At 40.5% G+C, this 19,409-nt stretch overlaps 2 protein-coding genes across 8 annotated transcripts in view; both read left to right on the plus strand.

Moving 5' to 3' along the window:
- Positions 1-6,720: 6,720 nt before the first annotated feature.
- Positions 6,721-13,892, plus strand: thumpd2 (THUMP domain containing 2). 2 transcript variants are annotated; one of them, XM_084947678.1, is made up of 11 exons: positions 6,721-6,929; positions 8,041-8,179; positions 8,308-8,895; positions 9,003-9,139; positions 9,621-9,698; positions 9,891-9,943; positions 10,205-10,292; positions 11,948-12,019; positions 12,119-12,233; positions 12,898-13,018; positions 13,306-13,892. In XM_084947678.1, the coding sequence occupies exons 1-11, from the start codon at positions 6,819-6,821 to the stop codon at positions 13,664-13,666; spliced, it is 1,863 nt and encodes a 620-aa protein (XP_084803804.1). In that variant the 5' UTR covers positions 6,721-6,818; the 3' UTR covers positions 13,667-13,892. The 2 variants fall into 2 exon arrangements, with proteins under 2 accessions (XP_084803804.1, XP_084803805.1); XM_084947679.1 differs by lacking the exon at positions 6,721-6,929 and having other exon boundaries at positions 8,054-8,151.
- Positions 13,893-14,729: 837 nt separating this feature from the next.
- Positions 14,730-19,409, plus strand: part of LOC146375197 (mitogen-activated protein kinase kinase kinase kinase 3-like) — a 47,658-nt gene continuing 42,978 nt past the window's right edge. For 4 of the 6 annotated variants that reach the window (XM_084947671.1, XM_084947675.1, XM_084947672.1 and 1 more), the window contains exon 1: positions 14,731-14,983. In XM_084947671.1, the coding sequence (XP_084803797.1) occupies positions 14,885-14,983 (99 nt within the window). In that variant the 5' untranslated portion in view covers positions 14,731-14,884. Of the gene's footprint in view, positions 14,984-19,409 lie in introns of all 6 variants that reach the window. The other 2 variants (XM_084947673.1, XM_084947674.1) reach the window with 1 other exon arrangement.

Below are 19,409 nucleotides of genomic sequence, written 5' to 3' on the forward strand. Positions count from 1 at the left end.
TCTGCTTGTCATATTGGCTTTGACGGGGTGACACCAGGTGCACATCCCCTCGCCATACGTTTTCTGAAAGGGGTTTGCCGGCTGAGGCCCGTGCTTAAGTCCAGTGTCCCTGCTTGGGACTTGTCTTTGGTGCTGGAGGCCCTTTGTAGCCCCCCGTTTGAACCCATTGAGTCTGTGGATATGAAATTCCTTTCATATAAGACTGCATTACTTCTCGCTTTGGCTTCGGCAAAGCGAGAAGTAATGCAGTCCTTTTGCATCTGACAGGCAGAGGAGGATGCATTCTCTTTGTCCAGTGCGTGTGCTACGCACCTACATTGAGCACACTCAGAATGTGCGTTTATGTGACCAGCTGTTTGTCTGCTTCGCTAATTCAAATAGAGGTAGAGCTCTGTCCAAACAGAGGCTGTCCCACTGGATTATAGAAGCTATCTCACTGGCAAACGGCACCAAAGGTCTTGCTTTGCCCCACGGGGTGAGAGCTCATTCCACCAGGGGGTTGGCAACCTCATGGTGGGGTGAGAGCTCATTCCACCAGGGGGTTGGCAACCTCATGGGCTCTTTTTAAAGGGGTGCCTGTAGCTGACATTTATGCGGCAGCTAGTTGGGCATCACCGCACATTTTTGTGCGGTTTTATCGGTTGGACGTTACAGCCCCTTCGGTGGCTCATGCTGTCCTTTCTGCTGGGTCTACCACTCACTAAGGATTCCGGATTCTGCGGGGCGTGTATATATGTCCCATACTTATGTGTTGTACCGAGTGAATCGACTGAAAGGGAACGAATAGTTATGTCTGTAACTTCTTTTCCCTGAAGGAGAGGAACGAGGTACAACACAAGGTGGCCCCACTGAGCAGTTTGGCTCGGTGAAGAGCGGCTATCAAACTGAGGGATGACTGTGATGACAGTGGCTATATGTGCGGGCGGGGCCATGCGCGTGTCATCACACGTCATCTGCCTTAAATGCGTGAATAAAGGTTTCTTCAGCCAGGACACGCGAGGGCGTGATATCCCATACTTATGTGTTGTACCTCATTCCTCTCCTTCAGGGAACAGAAGTTATAGACATAACTATTCATTAGTGTGTTGGGTTGCATTATGTTATTATGGACAAGCAGCATATGCCATTTTGGATGCTGACTTTAAATGGAGTGGCAAGCAAACATGCCTGACAGCCTCTGTTGATCTTTGTAATTCAGCATCAAAAAATAGCAGATGGTGGAAAGAATTAAAGGTCAAGGTTGTTTTTGTTTTTTTTGGGGGGGGGGGGGTAAAACACACATTCTCTTTTTTTACTGACAATATCACAAATTCAAATGCTTATTGTTGAGGTCATTGGTGAGTGTTGGCCCAGTGTTTGGTGACTATATAAGTATATCAGCTTTCAAGTATGATACTTTAAAGTTGCGCTAATCATTAATTTTTGTGTTGCAATATTATCTGTGTAACATATAAAATATGTTTTAAGTATGTTTTTACATTTTGCTTCAGTCTCACCAACCCTAATCAGCCTTGTTTAAAGCTGCAGATGGCAGTTGTTTGTATCAGAAATTCTCTGATGAACTCACTGTACCTGCCCAGCACAACACAGAAAACAGACCGAATTAGTAAATGGGTGGTGAACATTCGGCAGTTGGAAAAAAAAAAAGGATTCCCTCAGGAACTGATGGAGAACATTGCCAGACAGCACAATAAACCACACATGCAGAAAACAAAATCATTTTTCAGCATCCACATGTCTGCTGTCCATCGTTGCGCTCTTCCCCATCACTTCTTCTAGCTGACAGCTTCTTCAGTTCTAAGGTCAAATGGCCGAGAGTCCCAGATTTAAACCCAGTGGGAGTATCCCCCCAAAGAGGGACAAAAGGACCCCCTGATGATCCTCTAATCACCTGAGCCAAGGTGTGAAAGCGGGTGTGGGTCCCAATCAGCCAGGGTTTCGGGAGAGCTCATTGTGAAACCTGGCCCCACCTTGTCATGCGAATTCCTGAGGTCAGATGGCCCAGGATGTGAGTGGGCGTTAAGGCGTCTGGGGAGGGAACTCAAAACTGGATTATAGATGGCAGACAGTTGGTATCGTAAACCACCGCCTCTGTTCAAAGATGGTCGCTCACAGTGGACATAGATGGTTTCTTTCACTCCTCTTTGAAAGAGGAGTGAAAGAAGCCATCTATGTAACTGTCTGTGAGAACCTTCCCAGACAGTTAGTTGCAGTGTTTGCTAGCTGAGCTCTGCCGCTGTCAGAGTGCGTCTCCATCTTACTCTCTCCCCCTCATGGATGCTTGGCACACTTGCAGTCCTCTGAGAGCAGTAATTATTTATCTGCATCATAAGCAGACACACATCAGCACTTAAATCAGGCAAGAATGCACACATACATGACACATATAAGTAATGAAATTTTCATGGTCTCTATCTTTTTTATACTCTCCTCTTAAAGATCAGACTTCCTCCTGGGACAGAGGTTAAAAGGAAAGAAAGCAGAGAGAATAAAAAGAGCGTGTGGAGAGAGAAAAAAAGGAGAAAATAAAAGATAAAGCAAAGGTGGTGCTTATAAAAGACAGGAGTTGGAGGAGCATGACAGATGGACTCCACCTACCTTAATTAAACACACACACGCAACCATGCCTGAATAGTCTGGCCTTTTAAATGACAGCTCTCTTGAAATTGCGCTGAATATTAATCATCACATGCTGAATGTGTAATTTTAGGAGATAATACCACTTGAAACTCAAATTTAGTTTTTAATTAGAAAACTGATCATTCAATCTGTGACATTTAAGTCTGTGCGAGTGTGATTATAAGTCTCTTAATATTATTATGTGTGTATGAAGAACAGGTGTAGATTAGAAAACGTGCCTAAGCGAAGCTTCTGTATGTCTTTTTCTATGTCATCGTGTCAGAAATCCACTCATGTGGGAGTGGATTTGTGGTTTAGAGCACGGCCTTTTATGGTGCATAATTGATCATTGTGTGACTGTGCTTCATGCTGTGTCATTAGCATCCACATAATGGCTGACATTTACACGCTATGCACTAACTTTTTTGGAAAACTTGTATTTTGTTTTTCCAAACTTTCAGCCACAATCATTAGACCTTACCCAGCAGATGAAGCTGCATTTTTCATATGGAGTCCATTTCTGTTCATTCATGTCAGCTGATTAATTCTCTCTGGTCCCATATGATGGTAGTGACCAGCTATGTTGCATGGTTTGCTACCATAGTACTAAGAAAAATACAGGAGGCTGACCCAGAGGGGGCAGAATTAAAGATTTCTAGGGATAAGGTGGGACAAGAAAGCAGATGATTGGCTGTGGCAACCTCTAAAATGAGTAGCTGAAAGAAATAATGCTAAAAAAAATGTGTGAAGTGGGAAACGCTGGCGCTCGGTCTTTCATTATTTATTAAGTTAAATGAAACATAAAATATGTTTAGTGCACAGCAAATGGCAGCATATATCACCATAGAGATGCTCTGATCATATTTCTGTCTCTGGAAATTTAACACTGTAATTCTGTGCTTATTTGCAATTGTAGCTGCACTTTTTATTATTCTCCTCCTATAATGTATTGTGTTCAAGAATCCATTAATAAGGCTGGCATTATAGAGCTGTAATAAAAAGCTTTCATTTTGTATGGCATATCTAAGCATATCTTATGGCATATCTTCCCATTTCTTTCTCCCATTTAACAGTTTCACTCCCTTTCAGAATCAGAATCAGAATACTTTATTAATCCCGAAGGAAATTAGGGTTACAGCAGGCAGCACGCTAATGGCGCGTGCGCACTTACAGAGGAACTTTACACCAACTTTTCTCCTTCCATCTGCCATTTTCTGCCCCTTTCTCTTCCTTCATCTGCCTCCCTCCTTCTTCCTCACTCTTTCCTTCCTCCCATCATTTATGGAGTGTGGAGGAGAATAAAAACAAGTTTAATGTACAGTAATACATCATGCTTTGACTGGTGTAGCAGGCTGCATCCATATTGTGAAGCTGTTATAGTCACTTAGCAGCTGCGAGGCTAATTATTGCAAATGACGGCTGTTGAAAAGAGTATTAATGTCTCCTTTCTACATGGCTACATCCCCTAGTTTGGGCTGATTAAAGTAGGCACATGCTAAACTTTAAAGAGAAGGAGTGCAGTAAAGAAAAGGGGGAGAGGGTGTCTTGTTAAACCCAGTAAATCCATCTTGAACTTTAAGTGAAGGTGTCATTGAGCAAAGGCGCTCTAATCTCCATCGTGCAGTCCACAAAAGTTTAGATCTAAAGCACTTTGATGTGCTTTTATGATTTAATGAAGTGGCGTTAGCAACAGCAACTGCAAACATTTACTTCCCAAATCTTTCTATGTATGTGATACAATTTTGTTTAATATGCATACAAGAAAAAAACTGTAGGCAAATCACACTTAATGAATTCATCTAGAATAAACACTGCCGCCTTAAGTAATATTACATCAATCAAAAGTTATTCCCTTCCTCACTGTTGTTATGCAAACACATTTGCTCCCCATAATTTGACACTTTGTCGTGAGCATGCATCACACCGTGATAGGTTACACCAGCTTGCCAACATTTGAGGGTTTTATAGCACAAGTCAGCAGGCACAGTACTGTTCATCCAATAAAGTAAAGGGATTAAATATGTTGGGGTCATTAAAATGTCACAGGGAAAAAAGGAAGATTAAAAAGACAGAATGTCGCAAGGCACGCAGAGAAACACAGATAAGAAAGGGATTTAGAGTAAGTGTCGAAACATTTGGAAAGAGGCTCCCTCTGTATCTCCTAGATAAGAAAAATAGAGACAATTGAATGGAACCACTTACTTCTGCTGCAGGATTTTATTAGTTTTCCTCTCAACTCTCAGTGGACACCTGCTCACAGCCGCCTCCAGGTAATGTACTGCGGCAGAGGTGCGTGTAAGTAATGTGAATGCCCAAACTCACGTGGAAGAAATGTAAAATTGAAAGTGTGTGGACAAAGTGTATGGAAGTGTATGGCTCAAAATACTGACTATGCATTTTCAGTCCATCTAAAGGGAAACCCTCTGCAGAGGAGCTGAGAGAGCCAGGAACTTGTGAGTTGTGTATGTCCACTCAGGCAGCTTTTATGCCTGCTCTGTAGGCAGTTCCTGTCAGAAGGAGGGGGCGCGGAAGGTGGTGCCTCAGTGCCTCTCTCCTTCTGAGATTGTAAAAAGTGTTTGGTTTGTGCAGGTGGTCTGGTCTGTCTCTAGACAGTCCAGGCTGCACCCCAGACTGAAGTTAAGTCCTGAAGTTAAGTCCTGAAGTTAAGAGCCTGCTAGAGATAAAACCAAAGACGAAGAACTGGCTGCTTCGGCATTTTTTTTTTACCTAATTGGCCTCAACTTCATGTCCTAAAAATCATATTTGCATACACCTCAGTTGTCAGTGAACATTTTAAGCCCACTCGGTCGCGACAGATGGCCGCCCCTTCCTGAGCTTGGTTCTGTCGGAGGTTTCCTCCTTATTAAAAGGGAGTTTTTCCTCCCCACTGTCGCCAAGTACTTGCTCATAGGGGATTTTTGGTGCTTTTTTAAAACCAACCGCTGATGGGTTCACTGGCATCAAATTCAGGACTCTGCAAATATGTAAGTGGATGTTTCATCATCAAGTGAGGAATCGTCCATTTAAATCATATTTGCGAGTCATATTTAGTTGTATATAAATTTGATTTGTGGGGCACTAAGGCCAATCACAGACTAATTTGGACAATTAAGATAAAATACATTTAAAAAATTGGAAAAAATGGATGTGCCAATGTCTCATATGGGTTTCAAATAATATACCATTTGATTTCAGCATATTTTTCTTACATTTGCAGTGCTCTTAGTGTTATATTCTTATGATTCTGTTCATTTTATGAGTACATTCTTCTGCCTTGCTTCACATCAGAGAATCGGCAATGCATTAGCCTGTCTATATACAAAAGGAAAACTACAAAAATAAAAATATAGGTAATTTTCAGATTAGTAATGCTATCAATGGATTCACTGTGCCCATAGTAAAAAGACTTTATTTCATATTATGTTCAAGTCAGTTGTTATCCAATTTTAAAACTATAAAATATAATAATGTCTATTTTTAGTTTACTTTGTTAATAAAGATTTTTGGGGGGATTTTCAGAAACACTAATGTTATACATAGCAAAATATGAAGCAATCCTCTAACTCCTGTTTACATACAGACCTGTGGCCAACCTTACAAACCATTTTGCATTTTTTTCTAGCTGAGGCTTTCAAAATAGATAACTGGTGATTGTCACAGTGTAATGTGGGCAGCTGCCTGCCTAATGTAACTTAACATCTTCACAATATTTTACACAAAATGAGCAAATGTATCTTTGTTTCCTCAGCTAAAACAGCTCGGCTGCTGTAGCTGGTATTTATGTTGAGAGTGAAATCTGATTTAAAAACAGGGAGCAAAAGACACTGAGTAGCATATCTGTCATCATAGAAACAATGCCATAAATGTAAGGAACAAAGGTCAAAGTCTTCATGTGTGTACATACACAGACCACATGTGCATACTGTTGTCCAAATAAACTCACAGATATATATGAAAACTCAAGTTTGTGGCGTTAAATTTGTATTCTAATTTTAAAAATGTAATACATATCTATAACTTTTCCCCCTGTGCAACAGAGACCCCTGCTGGTGGGCAAACGACTGGCAACAATTAATGACATAGTTCCGTTTCCGGTGTAAACAAACAAGCCAATATGGCGGCTTTCGTAGTCAAACAAGACTCGGCAGACTGTTGCTAGTAGAGAGCGTCGCTTGTTGAGATTTGACATATTTTATAACATGGATGAACCGGGAAGTGGTGGGAATGTGGTTCGTTACTACTGCACGGCCGGTAACGGTATGGAGGCTTTTTTAATCAACGAGGTGAAGACGAAGCTAGCGGCTGAAGACGTGAGTGTTAGCTACATGCAACAACTAACAGCTAACCCCCCCCCCAAAAAAAAACCCCCAAAACAAAACAAAACCTCGGGGTCTTCATGATTTAAAAGCCTTTAAGAGACAAAGATACGGACGCTCTTTGTGTGGAAAGAAAAGGGGGTGAAAGTCATAATTAACTTCTAATGTTGATATTACGAAATCTTTTTTTATTTATGTTATAGAAAATATTCAAATTTACAGCAAAGTTGTATTGTTTAAACGTTTTAGTCAGGCTTTACGTAATTTTGTGATTGTCGCTGTCACGTGATGTAATCCGCACAGGGTTAAAGCATGCGTACAGCCTCAAATATGTACATACGCTCCTTCAATAAGTGTTGGCGACAGACACATGGTTGAAGGTTGGCTGTTCCATCCAGACAGTGATCCCAAACACACATCGAAGCTGGTTTTGGAATGGATAAAGAATGATAGAATTAAGCCTCTAGAATGGCCATCCCAAAGCCCTAACCTCAACCCTAATGGAAATTTGTGGGGTCTTTTTAAAAGTCAGGTCTATGCCAGGAAACCAACCAGTTTAAATAACCTCTACTAATTCTGACAAGAAGACTGGGCAGATATCTAATTAGAATTATGCCAGAAGCTTGTTGGCTAGCAAAAGTGCTAAGGGACATTTAATCAAATATTAGAAGGGCTAATGTATATTTATTTGAGCCTGTATGTACGTTTTTGAACCTGCTTGGGTTAGAGAAAATACAAAATAAATTTAATCCTGTGCACCAATTATTATTTTTTTTAAGTCGTTAAAGATGTATGCTGTACAATCATTCCACTATGGAAAAAGAACAGTTCAAAGAAATCATCAACAGTCCCTAATTGCTGCCCATGATGAGTGTATGCAAACTTCTGATCACAACTGTTAACATGATCTGAGCCAGCTGTTGTCTCAGTGTGTAGAGAAACTGTTGGCCATTGACATGAGTGGTTATCAGTGTTCGATCACTACGACCAAGCCAAAGTGACCTTTCTCTGAAGGTTAACCTACTATAAAACAGGGTTAAAAATTAACTTTTTGATGAAAGATGTAGAAGAGCTCTTAAATCTGAATGTGGATTTTTGCATTTAGGTGTGTCAAATTCCAGGTAAAGTGTTATTCAGCTCTTCTGCAAAGATCAACAGAGTTAGTAACCTGAAGGGTGCAGAGAGACTCTTTCTTCTGTTGAAACAAGACTCGCCGGTGAGTCTGTCTGCCCACACCAGCACAGGTAGTAGCCTCAAACTAACTCCAAGAACCTATACATACAGTTAATACGAAAACATAAGCAATACCGTTCAGTGTTTACATACCACTTCTGAACTGACTTCTGTATCGCGTTTTTTGTAATATGTATAGCAAAGGCAGCCTCTGTGCTACAGTCCAGACTGTTGGGTGACAAGAATCAGTGGACCAGTGCTGTAATGACATGGAGTCGACTGCAGGGGGAGCTGACAGGCAGCAAAAACACCGTCAAAACATCAAGCCCTGCCCTGGGAGTGACAAGGAAGAGGGAGGATGAGATGAGAGGGAGTGACGAACAGAGCAGAGAGGGGGAGAAGAGCCTTGTAGAGTTTCGAAGTACAGGAGGGGAGAGGAAGGAAGAGATTGACAAACAGAGAAGTGGTGGACAAAATGGAGTATCCACAATGGCACAGAAGAGAAAGAGGGATGATGAGGAGGAGAAGGAGAGGAAAGTGGCAGCTTGGGACACAGGCATTGAGAAGACTGTAGAAAAGGGGAAGGCATGTGAGGAAGAAAGGACGAGAGAGGAAGAAGCAGAGGGGATGTTAGAGGAGTTTATCGACTGTACACATGGAGCATACGTCAATGGGGGAGGACCAGTTTGTGACCACACAGCATCCAGGCTGGAGCACCGTGGAGCAAGTAGCAGCAGGAAGATGGATGACATAGCAAAGGATTTCACTGAAGAAAGTCAGGAAAATGGTAATGCAATGGCAACATTTTATTTTTATGACAGCTTATACATCAGTGACTTCTGAGGTTAAAGTCTTTATATATTTATGTCTCCTCGTGTTTATCTCCATATGAAGTGAAGACCACTGGAGAAAAAAATAAGACACTGCTGACAACCTGTGAGGATAAACCAGAGCTGCTTTCCTGTATCCCGGTCTCCTTTAGGATCAGCTGCAAATGTTCTGGATCTCTGTCACGATGCTTGGGCGCACAGGTAGGAAATGTTAAAGTCTGTGTCTCTGCTTCTTTTTACAGGTGTTTAACAGAAAAGAAGTGCAGGGGCAGCATGGTAGCTCAGTGGTTAGCATTAACTGCACCTGGGTTTAAAGTAGGTATGAGTCTTCAGTGTAAAGTCTCAAAGTTCTCACAGTGCTTTGAGCAGGTTTCTCCAAGAGCTCTAGTTTCTCCCACCACTGAAAAACACGACATGTTAATGCTACCACAACACTCACCACAACTTATGTAAGAATAAGTTATCTTAATACAAATGTTCAGAGATACGAGTTGTCATTTCTCCTAATAGTTTATCAGTTTAACTTACCCAGACAAAGGGTGTTGCGGCAATAATTGTTTAAAAGGACATATACTTTTAATCTCTCTATATTACTAAGTGCAATCCCTGGGATCCACATAGAAACAGACATTCATATTCAGTGGATATGTTCAAAAAAATGTTCTACTTTCGTGTGAAACAGGAGGTGAGCAGAGTGATTGGAGCAGGTCTGAGCAGACTGCTGGGCTGGAAGGCTGACCTGAAGAATCCACAGTTGGAGGTAATCAGTTTTGTTTGAAAAACAATCTGTTGGATTGCACTGATTATAAGTTCAGTTAAGTTTTGTCTTACAATAGAAATGTTTGCAATATAAATAGTCCGTCTGTAGTTAATTGCTTTGCAGAGAGTCTTGCCTGTCTTTTCTGGCACTTCAGCTGTAATATTATCTATTGTTGTTGTTGTTTTTCTGTAGATAAATGTCCATTTGAGTGATGACTACTGCCTGCTCGGGATCCCACTGACCAGGTTATTGACAATGATGTTTTACATTTAACACAGTAATATACATCTAAGTCTCAGTACAGCAACAGACCTCTTATACATTATGCAGTTCTTTTATTGTCACTGCTTATAATATGCTCTGTCTGTTACAAGTTTAGCTTACTGCTTTTTGCCATTAAGACCCACAAATGTTTAATCAAATGACTTAAGATGGACCGGTCTCTTTAATATTATATCTGTAATTAATTTGATAAGAAGTAATAAGTTGAGTCTTCTTTCCTTCAGGTTGCCTCTTGCTAACCGGAGCTATATAAAAATCACAGGACTAAGGTCTACAACAGCCTGGGCCATGGCCTCACTGGCTCATATACAGGTGTATATACTACTGTACACACAGCTGTTCTGTGCGTGTTGCAGGTTATGGTTTGAATACTGATCATCATCATCATTTATTTATATAGCACTTTAAAACACACCTGGTAGACCAAGGTGCTGTACAATACTAATATGCACATAGTAATAAAACCAGACCAATAAAATAAAAAAATAAAATAAAATAAATATATATATATATATATATATATATATATATATATATATATATATATATATATATATATATATATATATATATATATATATATATATATATCAGTTACCCACAGAGTTAAAAGCCAGGGAATAAAAATAGGTTTTTACTAAAGACTTAAAAACTGGCACTGATGTAGCCTGTCTAATATGGAGAGGAAGGTTATTCCAAAGCATCGGCGCTGCAACAGACAACGCTCGGTCTCCTCTAAGTTTCAGCCGTGACTTTGGCACCGAAAGCAGCAACTGCTCAGCTGACCGAAGGGAACGAGTGGGGACGTGGGGCTTCAACAAGTCAGACAAATAAACAGGTGCCAGACCATTTAGAGATTTAAAAACCAATAAAAAGGACTTTAAAACGGGTCCTAAATTCAATTGGAAGCCAGTGTAGAGAGGCCAAAATCGGAGTGATGTGATCAAATTTCCTTCTGCCAGTTAAAAATTGTGCTGATGAATTCTGAAACCATGACGGAGTTATATTATTATGTGCACAAATAAGAAGGCATCATCACATCATGCAAGCAGAGCTCTTCCATTTATGTTTGTGTAGCAAAATGATTTGCCTCTAGTTTTGTTTGTGGTTTTTACTGTAAATGGGTGGCGTTCCCACTCCGGCTCAGGGACGGGTTTCTGGCCCAGGTAGAGGAGTTTACATAGGGGTGCAGGAGATTGACAGATGGAGTAGAGCTACATCTGCTGTAATGTAGGTTCTGTATCTGTCTATTGTGTATTGTAAACACCGAGCGTAAAAATGAAGCTTTTAGTTTACCCTGTTGATCTACACCTCACCTATGGCCATGAGCTCTGGGTAGCCACTGAACGAATGAGAATGCAGATACAAGTCGTGGAAATGAGTGTGGCTGAGCTCTCCCTTAGAGATAGAGTGAGGACTTCCACGATTTGGGAGGTACAGCTGCTTGGAATTTGACTAGGATGCCTCCTGGGCAAGGTATTCCAGGCATGTTCTACCAGGAGGAGGCCCCGGGGTAGACCTAGGACATACTGGAGAGATTACATCTCTTAGCTGGCCTGGGAATGCCTCAGCATTCCCCCAAATGAGCTGGAGGAGGTGGCTGGAGAGAAAGAGGTCAAGACTTCTCTGCTTAAGCTGCTGCCCCCGTGACCCAGCTCCAGAGAAGCAGTAGAAAACGGATGGATAGTTTAGTTTGTTTTGCCCATTTGGAGCTGGGAAGATTTTTGATATTTACTTAATTACATGTGCTAAAGTAACAACTTTTACTGTAGCATGTGTTTTTACAAAGTGAAAGTACTTTGGCTAGTCTACCCCCCATCTGATCCTCTTAAAGAGCCCTCTATGCAAAAGGTTTTAGTATGATGTTAGTTGTCTGTCACTTGGCATTCAGTGTGGTGAACCAGTCACAGTCATACTTTTTGTGGTTAACCAGCTGTATGCGCTGTATGCTGTGTTCTGTTTTCTAGCCAGGCTTCCGTGTGGTTGACCCAATGTGTGGGGTGGGGACCATCTTAATAGAAGCTGCACAGGAGCATAAGGTCAGAAAAGAAATCATGTACTGTTGATCTTTAAAGTGTAGAAATGTTTAGAAAAGTTTGTTTATGAGGTTTAAAAATCCCTGTTTCTGGGATTTTCAGGATGCCTGTTTCCTGGGTGTGGATATTGATGAAGCACAGCTGCAGAAGGCCAGTGAGAACATAGCATTTGCTGAGTTGGAAAACAGAATAAACCTGCTGAAAGCGTCGTCTCTGGGTAGGTCAGCTGCACACAAAAAAAGCAGTAAAGTAAGCTAAATATTACATTATTAATACATGTCTTACTTAATTGTATTAAACTAATGTTCTCATTTAAAAAGAGGGACAGACGTTAACTTTTTAAATCGCACCAGTTGTAAATCCAGTGCAATACAAGTGGATTTTAAGGCGGACGACAGATGGCCCTGTGTGCATGAATGAATCTAGTCATGTGTAAAATTAGCCAGACATGTGAAAATATAGATAAACATGAAAAAATGATTATGTGCACATTTCTTTGAATGTCACATATGACATGTTCAGTCTTATCAAACCTGACTGGCGTTACTTATATGAGGTTAGTCTTTATGGTATCTTAGAGTACATTTCTTTTTTAATAGAGGAAGTATATCTCGATAAGACCGGCCACCATAAAGTAGCTCACATTTTCACATTTTTAAAAAGGATTAAATTATAAATTGAATTACTATAAATTAAATTTTAACTATATTACAAATTCATGTCTTTGAGAAGTTAAATATTGAATCTTAGCTCATGAATTTTCACTGTGGATGCATGGCTGCATTTTTTGGATAGGACTCAGTGAGTGGGAGGTTAGTGTGAAGCCTGTTGTCGTGTATTAAATTACCTCTAGGCTTGTTTGTCCTCCTCTGTGTGTGCAGTACTGCCTGTGCCCAGTGCCACTGTAGACACTGTGATCTGTGACCTGCCATTTGGCAGGAAGTTTGGCTCCAGAATAGACATGGCTGCCAACTTGCCACTCATCCTGACAGAGATGGAGAGGTTTGTTCCTATGTTTGTCGGTCTCAATTGTTTCTTTTAGAATTGTTTGGCGAAACAGAAAACATTACTTGTTTTCTCTGTGAATGTGTGCACTGGATTTTTAGCTTGGGAGTCACTTTGCACATCAGTACACATCCTAAGCTGTCTTATTGTTCTGTTTTTTAGTTAGTTTGGTTTTTTTAATAGGCAAAAACTAAATTAATGCACAGATAAAAATGTCATAGCCATTATTGGAATAAGCATTGAAAGATAGAGATGCAACTATTATAACAAATGTTTGTGTCTAGAGTTCTCCGTCCTGGTGGTATCCTGGTGCTCCTCCTGAGTCCTCAGTTGTCCTGCCTACTCAAAAAACTTCTAATACAATATGATACTGGACCAACATCTAACCCTGAAACAAAGCCTCAGACTGGGATGCAAAACTGCCCATCTTCTTCCAGATCTACCTCTAAGAAGCAGACTTTCCAAATCCACTCTGGGGTCAAATCCTCACCAAGCCAAGAACCCAAGCTTCAACACAGTCTGCCTTTCACTGTGTCCTCATTGAAGCATCAAGCAACTTTCAGAGTCAGCTTAGGAGCAATAGATGGACTTATTCATAAATATGTCAAAACAGACTGTTGTGTTTTCAGGGACGTTATGTTGTAAGGCACTTGGTTTGATTTTCTTTGTTGCTAACATGTAAAAAAAAAAGTGGCCATGGCCATGTTGAAATACCACTGTGTTTTAACCGCTCTGTAACATGTTTTTGGTTTGGTTACAATTTTTTAATTGTAAATGAGATTTCCAGGTATTTAAAATATGTTTTTGGAAGCAGCTGAGAAATTATTTTTGAAAGCTTAAAGTAAAGAAATTTTGATTTTCCAATCCTCCAGCAGTGCTTGACCTCTAATTTCTAAAATCCTGCCCGTGGCACTCATTCCCAAGCTCACTTATTCATTGATTATGGTTATCTTTAAAAAGCAACTCACAAATGTTGCTCAGTATCTCAACATGTTCATAAAATTGCCAGACACTGCCTTTTTTTGCATTATTTTTTAATCAAACTGTGATAAATTGTGAATTTCTTCTCAACACTTTTCAGGTTAATAACACTGGCATAGTCCCCTGCTTTTTGTTTTGCTAATGGGGGACCATTCCATGGTGACTGTATGGTTGTTGTTGTTTTTTAAAGAGTTTTATGGCAGAAAATAGTTTACTTTTTAAATCAATTGTGTGTTTAACCGTTTCATTATTTGCTGACACTACTGGAAAATATGAAATATCTCTAAAACGGTAACAGGAAAAGATGGGATTGTTTTTTTCCTGCATCACAGACCCCCTCACTGAATCATAAAGTTGCCATCTGCCACTGTTTAGCCCTGCTTAGCCCAGTTTTACATTAAGGGAGCCAAATAATGCAGCCATAGAGCTTAGTGTTTTTCATTCATTTCCTTTCCCCTACAGCTTCCTGTGTAAATCCCAAAATCTGACTTTATTTTCATTATATAGTGAAATCAGTGTAGGTTTGGATTATAATTTGTATTTTTTTCTGCTGTTTCTTAATATGTATCCATACAAGCAACTAGTGAAGTAGTAAGCAAATAGTAATAATTTAATTGCATTTTAATTACCATATTCAACTACGAAATCCGTTTCCAAACGCATTAAAATTTAACAACACACGTCTCCCCCATCAGACACCATGGAGAGGGTACGCCATGATGTCCATTGCGCATGCCCAATGCGCAGTGGAAGCCATGTTGGAGCTACATTGGATTCAGGCTGGGATTTTCTGACGCCGTATGTTTTTCTTTAAATATCTGTTTTCGTACATTGTTGGGGTTCGTAAACCGTGCGCGATCGGCGCCGTAATCGGCAGTGGAAATGATGAACTCCAGTGTCGACCTGTCCCGGCGGAATCCACAAGAGGATTTCGAGCTGATCCAGAGGATAGGAAGCGGCACATACGGAGATGTGTACAAGGTAAAACTGCAATGCGCAATCACATAGTTCCATTTTCGGACACAGAGTAGTTAAACACCACCAGCGTATTTACAGTCTTGCGGTCCTACAGTGGTGTTATAACAGTAACGGATCGTTTCTATAGCCATAAGTGGGCTGTTTCTAATATGCTGTTACCAGAAGGTTTTTGTTTTGATGCTTGTTGGTACAGTAATTACTGTGCTACTCATGTTATAATTCCATTGTCGGACACACAGCAACTGTTTGACTTCGCTTGTGTTTATGGTTGTTATTGTCTTGGCCTTTTTATCCATGCTTGTTTAGAGATCCGGGTTACCATTATGTTAATGTTTTGTGGCTGCTAACATGCCTGGGTTAAGACTTAGTTAACGTTTAATGTAAACCCAACGTTACTTCTTGGTTTGTTGAGCACCGATCATATTTACCTCCGTGTAAGTGAGTTGTTGCACAAATTGCACTACGTCGACGTGCTTGTTTGCACTCGCTGGACTGTGGCTGTGGTCTAAATCGTGTTGTGAATAACAGCAGTTAATGTTAAAGAAGAAGTAGGAGTGGTTGATGCTTGTCCGGTAATAGACCTGCAGTAGCTTAGCTGTCCGACAACGGACTCTACTAACTTGATAGCATCAAGAAGCTAGCTGGGACGTCTTGATGCTACGTGAGAAAACTGTCGCAAGTAGTGAACATGCGGTGATTTGTTACCCTTACATGCGCACACACTAAAAAAGAGACTACCTGTTAGTTTACTGGCTGTTTGTAGTATCGTAGAGGCTTCGCAAAACATGTTAAACCTGTCCGCGTATCCCGGACAGAGACTGACAGCTGCCTTGCCTTTGGCTAAAGCGCTCAGATCTGACCAAGCTACAACAACAACAACAACCGTGAAATAACCACTTCATATTGTTGTTTTTCACACTTTAACGTCAGTAGGCACTCGTCGGGTCATTTTTAAAGAACTGTGGTGCTCATTTTTATGTAGGCTGTGTAATACAGTTGGCCTCTTAGTCACTGGGCTCCACACTTTACCGAGGCCCAGTGCTGGGAACCCAAAGCCTGTAATCCAAACTGTAAGGAAGTTCCTGAATGCTGTGCAACTCCATCATAGTCTCAACGACTGTGTCATTGTTCGTTATATGTAACACAAAACAACAGCAGTAATAGCCACGTACCACAACAGAAACACAACAAGCTGGTCATGTATCATGGGAAATGATACAAAATATGACAAAATATCCCCAAATAATGCTGCAGTACATGAAAACCAATGAGAATATGTAGGCCAGGATACTGTAACTCTAAAACTAAGAACCATGGACATAAAAAAGCAAACCTATCAGTCTCACCCGTTTGATCTGCCCTCTGTAGCAAATCAGTAAGGTTACAAAAGTTAACCATCTATACCCTCAGTTATGTATTTGTTTGTGTAATAGTCACTCTGTTGTGGAATTTAACTGCTGTGTGAGGGAGGCTTTTTGTAGACTGGAGATTCATTAAACGCGGTAATAGGACTTGATGATGTTTGGTTAACCTCCAGGGTCTTTGTGGTAATTACAGGAATCCTAAAGACTAGAGATGTTAAATATTTCCAGTCTTTTTGAACACGCACAGTCTGTTAATTTCAATCCTAAATAGTCCATCATATGCATATTATATCCTTATTTATTTTGTGTGCGTTTTCACAAGTGCCCCTCATACCCGCCCACCCTCCGCTGCTCCTAATCTTGTTTGTTTCTAATTTAAGTTCAGTATCTTGCCTTGTTGTAGATAGGTAGGTTGGCATCTCAGACTTGATTCCCCTTCCAGGCCTGGAACAAGCGGCACATAGCTGATTAATGTGCACCAAAGTAACTTGAAAAACAGTTATAAAGGACAAAAATCACACAACTACACAACTTAAATATGGCAGAATTATGAGTTAAGTTGTAATTTCTCACTGGAAGCAGATTAATATGTTGGTAAGGATGTTATACTGTAGGAACTATGATCATTATGTAGCTAAATGTCTATTTCATTGTTCCAGCAGGAATTTACTGAAAGACCTGAAACCTCTGGATGTGCTTCTAAGCACCAAGGCACATGGTAAACCTCACCGATGCCTATATTTGGTTCTACCACTGTGTGAAAAAGTGTTGGACAGGAATGTTTGAGCAGGAAATAAAGCATGAACTCTGCTAGCTTGTTTTCTCCTCTGTTTGTGGACCTGCCACTCTTTGTGTATCTGTTAGAAACTGTAGGAGGAGCATTGGCTGATGTTGAGACAGGCCTTCTGTGTAAAAGATCACAAATCTGAGCCTCATAAAAGAGAGTTTTCAGGGTGAACTTGTAGCTCAAATTTTACAAAGAGGGGAACCCGTATTTTGTGAAACCACCAACACTGCATGGTAGTTAGTAATATATGTAAAGCGAGCCATTTCAGGTCAAATAAGCACCAAGGGTTCAGGTGTTTCTCCCAAAACCCAGGTAAGGATGGAGGAAAATACCTTAAAATGGTGAACAGTCAGTAGAACTACAAGTCTCTGTGTCATATGATTAAAATGTTTACCTTCAAAGTAAGGTGACGTAAGGTAGACATAAGGGTTGTGGCACAACCCTGGGGCTGTGTAGTAAGTTGGGACAAGAGAGTATTTAATGGTGGTCAGTTTATCCGCATTTAACACCACATTATTTCCCCAGAAATAAATAACAGAAACTAGACACAGGATTGGTATTCCTGAACGCAAATCCTCCACGTATCGATACTGGAAAACAGCCTTCCTACTCCTCTTGTATTAGAGGTGACAGTTTTGTCTGATTCACATATTAAGCTCCTTCTCACCTTCGTGGATTACACTGCCTTTTGAAAACAAAAGGTATATTCAGTGTCAACTTTCATGTTAAGAATTACCGGAACATGATAGCAGTAAACTGCACGCAGCACACTTATGTTTGCCAGTCTTGTTGGTGAGTCAAAGATAAGCCAACAGAAAAAAAATGACATTGACAAACCAAGCTTTCTCTCACTACCATTTTTATTGATTTGCCACTTAATTCTGGGAGAGCGGTGGAGCGACTACACTCTTCTTTTTAAGTTCCACTTTATCATTTATACTGCTTCAATAAATGCAAGTATCAGCTCAATATGTTGCTCTACAGTCATAAAAAGAAACCTGTTCCAGACGTACTACTGCTGTACCTATTTGCGTCAACAGACAAAGCACAGACCGAGTATTCATATGAAGGCTTATGTTGTTTGAGAATTTGAGAATTGTTGTGTTCTCACGAAACACTACAAGAATCTGCAAAATGTTAGATTTCATGTAAGAGGTTAGCAATGGTATTATGGCTGTTTACCTTTTTTAAAAACTGATTTTGAGTCCGTTTACTAGCATGGACATCTGCATATGCCAGAGTCGACATAGTTATTTGTGTCTGGTTATTGACACTGAGAAAAGCAGAACGTTTTTTAAATGTATTGTGGGGAGAATTTGCGTTTTAAAATGGCCTTAAATTGAAACTCTGCATTAGGATGTTGGAAAACTGGCACTGGAGGAAGTCACGCAATTGTCAGAAAGAAGACTGCGGTGTGGTTCGGGTCCTTTTTTGAGGTTTATGTTTTGCTTTGTCTGGTTTTTACTTCCCTTGATTTAAGCAGGAAAGCTTGTGCCTCTTCATTCTGTGCACTAGAAAATGACTAAAACATTCAAATGTGATATCAAGGGATCCTTTACAGCAGCGGCCCCCAACTTTTTTTGGGCCATGGACTGGTTTATGTCCCACAATATTTTCACGGACCGGCCTTTAAGGTGTCACGGATAAATACAACAAAATAAAACCAGTACCGGTACCAAAAAAATAAGATGTATTCATAACACACGGGAAATGTCCCAGGGGAACCGAGTTAACGATAAAAACGATAAAAAAAATTTAAAAAATAACAATAAAAGCTGATTAAAAACCCCAAAAAACATAATTTTCACACCCGAGCCTCAATTCTCGTGGCCTGGTACCAAACGACCGGTACATGGCCCGGGGGTTGGGGACCATTGCTTTACAGGCATCCATACACGATGTGTTGGGAGTGATAGAGCCCATCTCACTACTGCCATCATCCGATGTGTGAAGATGGAGACACCAAAGGCGAGTGTGTATCTGCGACACACCAGTGGCTTTGACGAAAAAGCAGTATTTGGCTCCCAGGGAATGAGAACAGGCTGGTCAAAAAAGTAATACAAGCCTTTCGTCCCGTCATCCACAGTTGAAGCTGTATTACGTGGCTTTCTTTGCACATTCACTTACTTTTTTGAAAGAATGGAAAGAATGATATCCATATTGGTTATAAATGTGACAGTAATAGTTCCCCTGCCCTGAACTTGTGTGTGTGGCACAGTTGAGTCGCCGTGGTATAGGAATGCAGGAATCTTCACTTCCTCCATGTGTGTGTGTTCAT

Source organism: Perissodus microlepis, chromosome 13, assembly GCF_051167445.1.
Source record: "Perissodus microlepis isolate ML-2025 ecotype Zambia chromosome 13, ASM5116744v1, whole genome shotgun sequence".
Taxonomy (NCBI): Eukaryota; Metazoa; Chordata; class Actinopteri; order Cichliformes; family Cichlidae; genus Perissodus; species Perissodus microlepis.